The following is a 14,998-nucleotide window of genomic DNA, read 5'->3' on the forward strand; positions in this document are numbered from 1 at the left end:
ACACACAAACATTATTTTACACTACATTTATTTCGATCACTGTGTAGCATTTGATAATGAAGGATATTTTGTTATTCAAAGCTGTGAGAAGATGGACACCCCTCACTGTCATTTTAGGAGTATAATTTTCACCAAATTAAGAAAGATTCACCTTAGACACAGTATGCAATGAGCCACCACTGTACATTACAGGTTAGTTTAGTCCACAGAAGAAGTAAATAAGCTTTAAAGTGTGTAGATCGTTTCATAAGGCCCAAACACTGCTCAAGAGAGAGAGAGAGAGAGAGAGAGAGAGAGAGAGAGAGAGAGAGAGAGAGAGAGAGAGAGAGAGAGAGAGAGAGAGAGAGAGAGAGAGTTTATTGGAAATGAAAGCAATAAAACCTCATTCCAGAAACTGCTTGACTTGTTCTTTCCTCGAGTGTTTCTTCACCCTGCATTACAGCGGCCAGCAGAGGGCAGCGTTACATCATCAGTGACGTCATTCAACCAATCATAGCTCAGGCATGCCATACACATGCCTTACTACACAACAATAGAGGATATTTTAGTATTTATGGATGATTCTTCAATAACTAAGATTCAGTTTGGTTATATGGAAGTGAGAGAGGAGCACCTCTCTGTCAGAGATGAGAGTAAATAAAGAAATATTCATATTAAAATATTAAGATAATTTAATAATGTAGACCATTATCACTCAAAAGTCTATTTAGTGAATATTAATTCAATCAAAGCACTCCCTGCGCTCTCCCAGCTAATTATCGCTCATGTCAATACAAAAATATGAAAAAGGTCTGCTGCACTCTAAAAAATATTTTATTATGAGATATAGAAGTACAAACGTTAGGCTTTTTCCTGTGTGACAATTTTACTTGTTCTCAATAATTATACAGAAAGAACGCTGCAGGTCTTCAGGTGATCATAATCATAACTGAACAATCCAATAATCAGCCCACAGACTCCAGTTTAGGTCCATCTAGAGCAATAAATAAAAGACAAGAATATTAATTCTGAAACGGTCCATTATTTAACAGTCCAATTATATCAAATTGTATTTTTTTTTTAATAAATGAATGAATGCCTTAATTTTAATATCCATATTAAAGCTGCTATCCGTAACATTTTTTGTGTTCAAGATTTACAAAAATTATATAATGAGAATGTACAACATGAATCCATTTTCCAAACCGTGTTTGTGTCTTACCCTGATTCATTATGGTACACTTGTAATAAGTGTTTATAGTGGGACTATTTCAGACCGCTCTGGTAGGAACCGCCGCGGAGGAGCACAGTCCCTGCGTGCCTCGCCATAGACATAAACAGAGAGAAGTAGATCCGGCTGCAGTGTTCTTCCGTAAGAAGCATGCAGTTCTCTTTATTAACCCCTAGAGCGCCAAAAGTTACGGTCTGCAAGCTTTAAAATTTAATATTTTTAATATAGTGTAACTATATTAAATATATATATATATATATATATATATATATATATATATATATATATATATATATATATATATATATATAAATATATATATAACTATAGTGAATAGGCTCAACAGCCATTCACTATCATTTTAATTCAGAAACAATCCATTCTTCTACAAAAATGAGAAATGTCAGTGCGTAATCACACACACAATACAAATCACATAACAAATATAAAAATGTCTATTAATTTTTGGTATTATGTCTATTAAAAAAATGGTATTATGTCTTTATTTTTCATTGCATTCTGTGTGTGTGTGTGTGTGTGTGTGTGTGTGTGTGTGTGTGTGTGTGTGTGTGTGTGTGTGTGTGTGTGTGTGTGTGTGTGTGTGTGTGTGTGTGTGTGTGTGTGTGTGTGTGTGTGTGTGTGTGTGTGTGTGTGTTGTGTTTATGTATTGTTTGTTTTTAATTTGGACCTAAAGTTTGATGATGATGATGATGATGATGGTGAAACAAACCAACCAACAAATAAATAAAACCTGAGGTAGTCAGAGTTCCTCTCGACAGCTGGTGCTGTTACTAGAGAGGATTCCCTGCTCTAATGAGATTTCACACACACACACACACACACACACACACACACACACACACACACACACACACACACACACACACTCCCGCTGAGATCCACCCCAGATATCACTGCCGAGTCTGACAGAGATGCTCGTTTGAGAAGTGAAAGTGATACCATACTGTAGATCAGTCTCTGAATGTCCCTTGACTTGTGAAAGTTGCTCGGTATTTAATATGTAATTAAAGACCATTCGCGAGCTCATGAATGTTAATGTCTTCACGGGCACGTTAGGCGTCGTAAGTGGGAAAGGGACGGGTGGCAGTGTAAACATAGGGCCCTGGCGTGTGAGGGGCCCTCAAATATTCTGAAATAATTAGGCCTATTGTTATTATTTTACAAATTAAGGCTATAGGCTCATGAATAATATATAAGGTTGGGGTGACGTTTCTGGGAACGTTCGGCTGCGCTCATGAATATTAAGCATTAAAGCGACGTCGGTAGAACTCGTAAATGCGCTGAATGTGAAGCGGGGAGGGAGTTGAGAGACTCGACGGGATTACGGCGTGTGTTAAACCTCCCACGAACACACGGGCACGAGAGCATGACAGCACGGGACAGTGCTTTATTTGGACCGCCAGAACTTCCACGAGACTTTAAACCTCCGGGAATACGGACTAAATGCTGATCGCGTTCCTCTGAACATGAGAGTTAACGGCTGGGCGCTTTTAAGAAGGATTTTTAAATCTCGGGCACCCGCAAAGGTGCGCGCCTGTGGTCGGGACGGACTTTGAATGGTTTTAATCTATTTATTTAACTGTCAACTGGAAATTGATGAACGTTTGTAGCCCGAGATGTCAGTCCCGACTCATGTGGAGACGCGCAGATTCACCCGCGGGCTCAGTAAGCCGGGCACGGCGGCGGAGCTGCGGCAGAGCGTGTCGGAGGCGGTCCGGTCCTCGGTGCTGGTGGTGAGTATCGCCCGTGTGCTGCGGCGCAGTGGTGACTCGCGGAAAGCGCTTTCAGATGCTGTGGGCTCGAGCCTAAACCGCACAGGAGACGCCAGAGAACTGTACAGGGCTGATCCTGGAATAGGGGAAACTTTGGATAAAACATAAGATGTCAATGTCATGAAAAACTCATTGAGAAGACTCAAAAGCATGACAGCAGTTGTTAATTAGTTAACACTTTTAGTTAACTCTTTAGATCAACTCTCAGAATAAAACCAGGCATCAATGCTGGTGGTTGTTTATGTGGTTTTACATTTTTTCTTAGTCCATGAACTCTCCATTACAGAGATAGAAAAATGAAAATGACCCCATGATTTCCTCACTCTCAGGTCATCCTAGGTGTTTATGACATTCTTCTTTCAGACGAGTATATTCAGAGTTATATAAAATATGTCCTGCTCTTCCAAGCTTTATAATGGCAGTGAATGACAGCCAAAATGTGAAGGCCAAAAAAATTGCATCTATCCATCATATAACTGCTCCACACGGCTCTGGTTAATAAAGGCCTTCTGAAGCGAATCCACGGGTTTGTGTATGAAACCCATCAATTAATATGGAGGGCGGTCTGGCGGAAGCTAGATATTTTACTTTATAAAATTTAAATATGGATATTTTTCTTACACAAACCCATTGATGATGCAGTTTTATGATGGACAGATGCAGTTTTATGATGGATAGATGCACTTTTATGATGGATAGATGCACTTTTATGATGGACAGATGCAGTTTTATGATGGACAGATGCAGTTTTATGATGGACAGATGCACTTTTATGATGGACAGATGCTCTTTTATGATGGACAGATGCACTTTTATGATGGACAGATGCTCTTTTATGATGGACAGATGCTCTTTTATGATGGACAGATGCACTTTTATGATGGACAGATGCACTTTTATGATGGACAGATGCACTTTTATGATGGACAGATGCTCTTTTATGATGGACAGATGCACTTTTATGATGGACAGATGCAGTTTTATGATGGACAGATGCACTTTTATGATGGACAGATGCTCTTTTATGATGGACAGATGCACTTTTATGATGGACAGATGCTCTTTTATGATGGACAGATGCTCTTTTATGATGGATAGATGCTCTTTTATGATGGACAGATGCACTTTTATGATGGATAGATGCTCTTTTATTATGGACAGATGCTCTTTTATGATGGATAGATGCACTTTTATGATGGACAGATGCACTTTTATGATGGATAGATGCTCTTTTATGATGGACAGATGCACTTTTATGATGGATAGATGCTCTTTTATGATGGACAGATGCACTTTTATGATGGACAGATGCACTTTTATGATGGACAGATGCTCTTTTATGATGAACAGATGCTCTTTTATGATGGATAGATGCTCTTTTATTATGGACAGATGCACTTTTATGATGGATAGATGCTCTTTTATGATGGACAGATGCACTTTTATGATGGATAGATGCTCTTTTATGATGGACAGATGCACTTTTATGATGGACAGATGCACTTTTATGATGGACAGATGCACTTTTATGATGGACAGATGCTCTTTTATGATGAACAGATGCTCTTTTATGATGGATAGATGCTCTTTTATGATGGATAGATGCTCTTTTATGATGGATAGATGCTCTTTTATGATGAAAAGATGCTCTTTTATGATGGATAGATGCACTTTTATGATGGATAGATGCTCTTTTATGATGGACAGATGCACTTTTATGATGGACAGATGCACTTTTATGATGGATAGATGCTCTTTTATGATGGATAGATGCTCTTTTATGATGAACAGATGCTCTTTTATGATGGATAGATGCTCTTTTATGATGGATAGATGCTCTTTTATGATGGATAGATGCTCTTTTATGATGGATAGATGCTCTTTTATGATGAAAAGATTCTCTTTTATTATGGATAGATGCTCTTTTATGATGGATAGATGCACGTTTATGATGGATAGATGCTCTTTTATGATGAAAAGATGCTTTTTTTATGATGGATAGATGCACTTTTATGATGGATAGATGCACTTTTATGATGGATAGATGATCTATCCACCATAAGAGGGCATCTGTCCATCGTAAAAGTGCATCTATCCATCATTAAATTGAGTTAGATTTTTTATTTGTATCTGTTGACCTTGGTTAATGCACTATGAACTAACATGAATGATCAAGGTACATTATTGCTCATATTAAATGCTGTTAAAATGTATATTGCATAATGCATATAGTTCATGTAAGCTATACATCCTTGTTGCATAGGGACTTGCATAGTGTTACCTATGATATGTACATGCATGTTTCTAGTTTATAGATAAATAGGGATGGGGCCGATCCGATCCAGTATCGGTATCGGGACCGATACCAGCTTAATTCACGTATCGGATTTTCCCGATCCAACCTGCGGAGAAATCCCATACCCATGAGCCTCGTCTGCGCTTTCCAAAAGTGATTCCCGCCGGCTTGTCTGCTAGCTGGCTGCAAACTATGGAATGGATTTCCTGAACGGAGGCGCGGCTCAATGAGACACAGAGTTATGAGAAACGCCCCACTCAGGAAATCCATTCCGCAGTTTGCAGCAGGATAGCATTGAGCAGCATTGTGGCTAGCCAATGTCAGCTGTGTGGAAATACTTCACACTGGAAACACCGCAGACGCAGAGCAAGACAATGTTTGCAAAACCGTGATTCAGAGAGGTGGAAGCTCCCTCGCGTCGTACAACACAACGAAACGCAATCAAACATTTAAAAAAGCAGACAAGACTAGGGTGACATTTAAGAGATAATAATCAGGGCTTGACATTGACAATCGCCATCTGCGTGTATTTCGGCTGTGTAACACCAGCCACTTTGAACTTATTATGGTCTTCTCAAAAGCCATCTGTTATAATCACGTTGCGCATTATAACCAATCACACGTGTTTATATTGAGTTTATGAATATAATAATCAGAGGCGTTCAGATTAGCGTATTGTTCAGAGCGCGCGCGGCTCTCACTCTCGCTGAAATCTGCACTCAAAGCAGAGATAAACGAGCGATGCACGCAGGAGATTCATTCATCATACAGTGATTGACTGTTTTTGTTATATTTCAGCACCGAAAATAGTTTCAAACAAAACACAGCAGAACCACAGAGCATCTGATATGACTGGCATTAGGTTGGCTTGACGTTCGCGAATCTAGGGACCGTCTCTAAAGTTACACACAACATTGGTAACGTTATACACGTTTCTAACTTAAATGGCATTTGAAGAGAATGACTTAGTCATAAAACTGACTGTAAAGTGTTCATCTAGGTGTTAGGTATGATACACACCTTTTGTATTTTTGATATTTAATCAAATAAACTGTCAAATCATATGAAAATATATGCTTTATTTCACAAGAATACTGTATGGGCTCTTACACAAAATATGCTAGATTTGAGCTGATAGAACACTGATGAGAATATTGCTTGAGAATATATTTACAGATATAATATTAGAGATTTATGCATTATGCGTTGCCATTGACGACGGCCATTATAAGGAAGGAAATCCCACAGAATCTAGCTTAAAAAGTGCTTAGAGCTGCTTGATTTATTTTTTGTTTGTTGATTTTCAAATATAAATTGATAACCGTGATAATTTGGGTCACTATTATGTTCATATCATACTTGCCTGTTGAGTGGAGTTTATGTCAGCATCATATAAAATCAACAATAATGATAATAATAATATTAAAGCAAACACCGCTCTGGTATCGGAATAGTATCGGTATCGGCCGATATCCAAATTCAGGTATCGGGATCGGATCGGAAGTGAAAAAATGTGGATCGGTTTATCCCTAGAAACAAATTTGACCTGTAATATTTTAATGTTTAAATTATTTTCTGAAGAATTTGTTCTGTTAGAACTTATAATTTTAATATTCATATTTATATGTTTTTAATTTAGCACATTTTCATGAATCAGTACTGTTCTTTTATTTCTTGTTATAAAGTTCAGCACTGTTTTACTTATGTTTTTTTTATCCAGTATACATTTTAAAAACTATCGGTCGATTAGTTATCGGCAACCTAGTTATCGGTATCGGTAAAATCCACTATCGGTCGACCTCTACTTAAGACTAACATCCATACTAAAAGACAGAAAAAAATTCCAATTTTGATTTCATGGGGACTTTAAGGCTGTGTGCAGAATAGCACACTACCTACTGTTTATGAAGTATGCATACTGTACACATACCGGGATAACATGTGCCAAAATGTGCAGTGTGCAGCAGAGCACAATGACTATAATATTAGCTTGATCTCATGAGAAAACATAACTTGTTTATGAGTTGGTGGTTTCGTATGAGATTTGAAACGTAAGCTATAATGTTCACCCCAAACCCTAACCCCCAGTGCAGATGAACACAACATCTACAAATAACATCATGCAGAGTTCATAATTAGCCACCAATCCTCTGTAAAATAGTTACAAATTGCCACACTCATAAAAATAAAGGTTGTGTTTTTGGCATTGATGGTTTCATGAGAAAACTTTAACATTCCTAACCCTATAGTAAGTGCATGTAGTAGTTAATTATCATTACTCAGTACTTAAATGTATAATTGCACCGCAACAATGACACCTTAAAATAAAGTGTAACCAAAACTAATGCTAGCCGTTAAGTTATCAAGCTTATTGAACACTAATAAACAGTAATAAAGAACAAATAAACACCATAAAAGGACAAATAAATACAACAGAACAGATATACAAGTGGCCAATTGTGTTTACACTTGGCACAGCAGGCGTTGACTTTGTGTGTATTTGAGCATTAAGTGCAATAAACAAGAGCTCAGTGTCACAGTGCTACAGAAATCAGAGGATACACTCTCATCATGTGACTACAACCATGATAGAGACAATAATCCAACATTTCTGCAAAATTTGTCTTTTGTTTTCATGATGCTGACTGGACTCTATTGGCTGAATTAAACACCCTATGCCTTGAGGTCATGTGACAACAATGTGGCATAGAAATGTTTATCGTTCCATATACATATTATACCAGTGGAGAGTCTAATCCCAGAATGCTCTCTGAAGACCAGAACTCTCAATGAAGCGGATGGTGGGCCAAAAATGTGTGTGTTCACACACGCGTACATTCCTGCATTATACATGTACATACAAATGAAGTGAGACTCTGTGTTTACAGAATAAAGGCTAGATTGTGTCACATTTGCATGGTTTGTGCTCTGACAGGCCTCTGAACACAAATGTATTGTGTGTCGGACCCACAGATATGCGTTTAGGCGTGTAAACTCTGTTCATTTTGCATTTCATCTGGAATCAGGTGTTCGGTTTGCTGCTCTGGACTCTGGGATTGATTATGAAATCCTCCTCTCTCATGTCTCCAAGTAGATATGAGATATTGTGAAAACATGAAACAGGATTTTTACATTTTGTGAAGTGGTGTGTGCCTGACTCGCTGCCACAATGCCAGGGTGTTGTGGGTGGTTGCCAGGGTGTTGCTAGGTTGCTTTTGGATCAAGTCCAAAGAATCAAGTCGAGTCTTTAAATATGGCTCAGCAAAAGCATATTCCATTGATCATCAACCTCGTAAAAATCATATCCCCTATGGAGAAAAATATTGGGATTGGTACTTCCTGAACCCGACTATTGCACTCCATAATAATGATAATTCACTTTATTTATGGATGCCTTACACCTTACAAATAAGGAGATGCATAAATAATAAATGAAGAAAAAAAAAATTCACAAAAGCTATATCAATCAGAATAAGCTATTCTAAAAAAAAATGTTTTAAAGGGCACCTACTATGCTAAATCCACTTTTACTTGACCGGTCTTGAAACAAAATCCTGAGTCCTCTTAGTCTGAGACCAAGACAAGACGAGTACAAATGTGGTCGAGACTGAAACAACACCAAGAACGTCAAAAAATGGTCTTAAGACCGGTCTCGGGTACGACAACACTAGTTTGGACATACATGTGTGTTGGTGAACACAATCCTACAATGATAAAAATCCACCCACTGCTTATGAATCAACCTCTCCAATAAAATCCTGTGTGAAATGGTGTCAAAAGCTGCTCTTAAATCAAGAAGACTTCAGTCTAGTCACTAAAATGCATGTTTGAGCTGTTTTAACTAAAAGCAACTCCATTGTTTTGTCTCGAGATGCACCAGAAATGTATTTTTTCTAGGGCACATTTATAAAAGCTACTTAAATGTCCTAATTGAACTAAGGCCTAATCCTGGTTTAGTCTAAGCCCTGTCTGTGAAACCGGGCCTTTGTGTTGATAAAAGTCCAGAACCACCAACAAATCATTAGTGGTGTTAAAATGTGCGGTCTCTGTGCTGCGAGTCGTGATGCTGAATTTAACCAACACTACTACTACTAAAACTCACTATAATCCCATCTTCTGCCTGTGTGTGAGAGTCGTCTGGCTGGATTTTTATAAATGCTTTGGACTAATCTTGGACTTTGTTCAGGCAGGCATTAGGCACTGTTAGTGGCTCTGGAAAACAGAAGCGCACAGTTTCTCGAAGGGTTATGTTTACCCCCAACATTCACCAGCATAAGCCTCATTTCATAAGCAGACCTGATAAACATATTGCCCTTTAGATGAACTCTGTGTATCTCAAGTTCTGTGTTGGCACATCAAACGTGTGATGTCATTATAAATGGTGTTTTAATCAGCATTTTGAGTGTGCTGAAGTCTTCGAACCAGTTATAAATCTACACGCATCGCTCCCCCGAAACACACACCTGCATGATGACTCCACCAACACACACATGTGTGCTTTATCAGCCCATGCGTAATGATGTAATGGCAGTATTTCTGCTAGCATTACAGCGTTTGTGTTTTATGCATTTGGCAGACGCTTTCATCCAAAGCGACTTACAGGGACAATCCCCCTGGAGCAACATGGAGTAAAGGACACACTGCTGGTGACCACTGGGATCGAACCAGCAACCTTCTGCATATCAGTTCAGTGGTTTAACCCACTGGGCCACCATCTCCACGTTTGTGTGTGACTGAGGCGACGTCTACACTAATACAGATGCATTTGAAGATGCATCCTTTCTCTATGTTTTGGCCTTCCTTCCACACTGAGACTGCATTTTTGTCCTGTGTAAACTGAGCTTTTTGAAGACGCTCTCCAAAGGCCATTTTCACATTTTAAAAAGTAGGATAGATGTATTCAAAAACAGTGTCATGTGACATCTTTTGTACAGATATCTATGAATAGCTCAGGGCCATACCGTGCCACTCACCCAGGGCTGGATTGGGCATTTTCCCATTGGGCCGACAGCACTGACCCGATCAGGCCCGGTTCTGCTGGGGGGCTTAAATGGTGCACCCTCATCTGAAACTAATAATAGCATATTAGTGAAACAGATTTTGGTGTTTGCGCTCTGGAAAACCTCAAAGGTTTCTATTTACATGTTTTGCAGCCATAGACCGTAAAAAATATGGACGACGCGTCTTCACTACCTTCCACTGAAAAAAAAGTGAAGCCGCCAACGTCCGAATATTGCACTGACATCTTGCGCAGATTTGGGACAGAGTCTGCGCAGTAGAGAGTAGGGATGTCAGTCGGTACTGAAATGATAAAAATGTGAGGATGCCAGCATTTCTGTAGTACCTGTAGTACCGACTCCCGAGTATACTGGGTTCAGTGGCTTCAGTGTGTATCTAAGCGCAGGGCTCCAGACTGTAGCCCAATACTAGTGTCTGTGAATATTAAACTGCACAATACTATTTAAATATTACTCCTGCATGTTCTGCCTCTCTGTGTGAATGACGGGTGGTCGGCACGCACGCACACACACACGCACACACACATGTGTGACACTCGCTCGCTGTCTTTTTAGTCTCTGTGTCACTATATGAGGATAAGAACGCATAAACCGTCACTTCAATTTACCGTTTCATTTAAGAAAACTGTCATATAATGAACACTCAAAGGTGTTCACGGCAACCCGTCAAAATAAAAGTTTGGTTTAAAAAAATTTAAATTGTCAATATATTAGGCTACTATTGTAGCCGACAGCAGATTTAGCTACATCTCTACTAATAATAATCATTATGCCTAGATGGTTGATTTTTTTTCACTTGATCTTTTTTTATAAACAATGTTTACTTTTATACAGCATACAGCCTTTACATGTTTATGTATTAGTTACTTATGATTATTATCATAAATAATAAACTTAATACATTGAATATTTTTTTTAAATAGTAAAAAAAAAAACACTTAGCCGTGGTACCGAGTACCGTAAAATTTTGATGGTATTGGTGCCGACTACTGGAATTTTGGTACCGTTACATCCCTAGTAGAGAATAGAAAGCAGTGTTGGGGGTAACGCATTACAAGTAACTTGAGTTATGTAATAATATTACTTTTTCCAAGTAACTAGTACAGTAACGCATTACTTTTCAAATTTACAACAAAATATCTGAGTTACTTTTTCACATTAATTTGACTGACAGCTCTCCTGTCCTCATGTTGAGATAAATAAGTGCAGATGTGTGTGTGTGAACATGAGGGTTATTGTAGTTCTAGACTAAATGTGAGCATTTATTTATCTCACTTACACAATAAAGATTCAGTACTCCTCAAAATGATTAAAATCAGTCAAATGCAAAATCAGAGTTCTATGCAAACCTCCAATAATTAAATGTTATTTTTATGCATAATCTACCTTTATATTTAATTGACCAATGTCTTGCTGCTGACCTTTGATGATGAAAATTACTAGATTTTTTGTTTTTATTGGTAAAACTTTTTTCTCCTGCGTCCTATTCTCCATTATCCAGAGCTGCGCCCTCTACTGTTCATGCAGGAATCTGCATTTTTACCTCAGCATGGGCCTTATTATTTACATTTTGGTATAAGAGGTCTTTACCATTGCACAAAAATAACTTTTTTGTTGTAAACAAAAACAAAATCAAGCCCAGCCTGTTAGTAACGTAACGCATTACTTTTCTTAAAAAGTAACTAACTCAATTAGTTACTTTTTAAGGGAGTAACACAATATTGTAATGCATTACTTTTCAAAGTAACTTTCCCCAATAGAAAAGATTATCAAAAGCCCGCCCACACTCTCGCAGATGCAGAACAATAAACAGTTATGGAAATGTAGAAATTAAAGCTAAAGCTCCAATCTCCTCCCGAAAATCCCGGAAAAAGTCTGTTAGTGCCTCAGTGTCAACTTCACCCAGAGAAGCCGCCAATCATGATGTCACACTCCAGTTTTTATAGCATTAAATAACTAACTAAAACCAAACTTATTTAAAGAACTAACACTTGAACTTACATCAGCGTGATAAAAACTGCCTTAAATGACAGAAACCATTTTGGAAAAAGTTTTTTGAAGTGTAATATGATTGTTTAGTTTGTCTCGCGTCCCATTAGATTTCACGGAGAGGGCGGGGTTTATGGCCTATACTGGGACCAACCACCAGGAGGCGATCGAGACGCATCGGCTTCAGTTTTCAACACGAGTGCGGCACGCTTGTTCGCAGAGCATTGTAGCCAATCACAGACATGTCTGTTGAGTTCTTGAAGGTTCTTGAGGTTTTAAGTGAGTCAGAATCCACTCACCGCTCAAAACACCAGAGTTCATGTCCAGAGCTGAGTTTTGCATGCTCACGAATCCTCTCATTATAACGAACAACGTATAGACCCATTGTTCTGAAACAGGGACTTGATTTTTTACAATGTTGCATTTTCTTCTTGGTTCGGTTCACTTTCACATAGCATAATTTCAAAGCAAACCAAAATGTGTTTATGCAAGTCCCATGCGAGTACAACTGTCCTCTTATTGGTCAGAGTTTCCTCTGCGTCATCCATCAAGATGATTGACAAGGTCACTCCATGAGCTTAGAGACACACGCAAACACTGATATCAATGTAGCTGTCATTCCCGCTGTTAAATTATAGACTAAATTCATATTAATACAGCAGCAAATTCAATACACGCTCTCTGGATCTCACCCCCCTTTTTGAGAATACACATGACAAATGCACTATCCATACTTAAAAGGCTGTAATTCAAGAATGCTATGGACCTAAGTTTGGTCTTGTTTTAAAGAAGACACCTGGCAGATTATTTCTAAAGTGAAAGCAATTCAAAATATGAAAGTATAAAAATTTTTTGGAAGTTTAAATCTTCCGTAAATTAAAAAATACTGTGCTAAATATTTTGTATTTGATATAAAATATATATTTTACAAAAATGTTTTAATCTAAAATTACTATAAAATCAAAGCCATATGTCTAACCAAGTTGTGTTCCACATTTGAAGTTGATATCACAAAAATTGAAGTTCCCATGAGATTTTGTTTAGGCGCAATACCGAAAATAGCCACCGGGTGTCATTGCAATTCCATTGATTGTTTTTTTTAATGCATTTTCCTGTAATTTTCTGTCCAAATGTCACTTCCATCACAAAACGGTCACCAAATATGGAACCTTGAGCCCCAGACCTTTCCGACGATATGTGTTCTGTCAAGATTAGAAAAGATTTTGATTATAAAGTAGTTAAAATAAATGTTGTAATAAGAAACATGACACCGCCCACTAGGGGAGGAGCCTGCTAGAAGAATTTAAAGTACCATTTCCATGGTAACGCAACGTCCAATTTCAAAACAGTATTCACAGGATGAATCTTGAGTTCGTACGCTTTCGATCGATACCTAATTTATGATTATTACGAAAATATATGATACAAAAAAGGCGATCAAAAAAAGAGTGCCAGGCGTCCCGCCAGCGACTTTTTGAACGTCAATGATTCAATGAGCAGTTCATAAAGACACTGTCTGCATCTGAAATCTCCTATAGTCGGAGTGTGTGTGACTATTCACATTTTAAAGCCTATACAAAAGCTTTCCGTCATCAAACTAGTATAACAATTAAGCTTGCTTGGGCTTGTTATACTACCGGTTTATAAGGGACAATACAGCATGAAATGTTATATCGGATTAAAGGAGAAACATTTTGAATGAAACACTTGACAGTTGCTATATCAACATCCTAACGAAGAGAATACCTATGAGTTTATAATATATAGCTGTCAGTACATGTCAGGCTTTTCTTGTGATTTTGCCGCCTGTCATGGTAATGAGCAACAATACCTGAACATGCCGACTGAGGAAATCTGTTATAATAGGCTATTAGGGTTGACCGTAATGGTCCTATTGACTCGAATAAATATGTCTATAATGGCTCAAGTGAAGGCTTAAGTTTAATATACAATGATCATAATGCAAGGCAAGCACGGCACATGTATATGACATATTTGAGCAGCATTCAGTGTGAGATTGGATTGTTCTTAGTGGGCTAGTCGGTTGCAAAATATCAGTTTAAACGTTTATGAAATTAGATATCTACAATTATAGTGGGGGCGAAAAACAGTATGTGACAAAAGAAGTGTCTGAATTCACTGTACTCAGGCGGAAAGTACCCGGATGACTTTACAGAGGTTAAAAAAAGCCCCTGGAAATCAGTTTACGTAGTCAAATATTGCCCTGTAATGAAGGTTCATCTCAGTCATTGATCAGAAGCTGCTCCTAAAAGGAAATGTACAATCTTCATATTAAATCCCTGCAAAGATGACAGAAAATGTACTCGCCATTGTTGTCCTCGTGTGGCGAAACATGAGGGCCGCTGCGTCTCAGGACGTTAATGGCACAGCAGGAAGTGCAGGGATATTCTGCTAATGAAATGATCAGGCCAGAAGAAAAGCGTGAGATCTTCATTACATCTGCTCTCTCTGTATCCTCTCGCTGAGCTGTTATTATGTTTTACACACGTAAAGTGTTTGGCATTGATGACCTCGGCTGTTTGTCCCACAGCATGTGTTTATGACATCTGAAGAGCGAAGTGTTACGGCTCTATTGTCTGTTGGTGATTGTGGATCGGGCAGGAGATGGAGGCGAGGGACTGGTCATCCTGGTTCCCACTGACTTCCCTCTGCCAGCCTTAGAGCTCATTGT

General features: G+C 38.4%; 1 protein-coding gene across 3 annotated transcripts in view; it reads left to right on the forward strand.

Annotated features, from left to right (window-relative positions):
• Window positions 1-2,495: 2,495 nt before the first annotated feature.
• LOC307129753 (dedicator of cytokinesis protein 9) overlaps window positions 2,496-14,998 on the forward strand; it is a 178,865-nt gene continuing 166,362 nt past the window's right edge. For all 3 annotated transcript variants that reach the window (XM_079822440.1, XM_079822443.1, XM_079822444.1), the window contains exon 1: window positions 2,496-2,964. In XM_079822440.1, the coding sequence (XP_079678566.1) occupies window positions 2,848-2,964 (117 nt within the window). In that variant the 5' untranslated portion in view covers window positions 2,496-2,847. The remainder of the gene's footprint in view (window positions 2,965-14,998) is intronic.

The sequence above is a fragment of the Gobio gobio genome (genome assembly GCF_949357685.1).
Source record: "Gobio gobio genome assembly, chromosome: 7".
NCBI classification, from domain to species: domain Eukaryota; kingdom Metazoa; phylum Chordata; class Actinopteri; order Cypriniformes; family Gobionidae; genus Gobio; species Gobio gobio.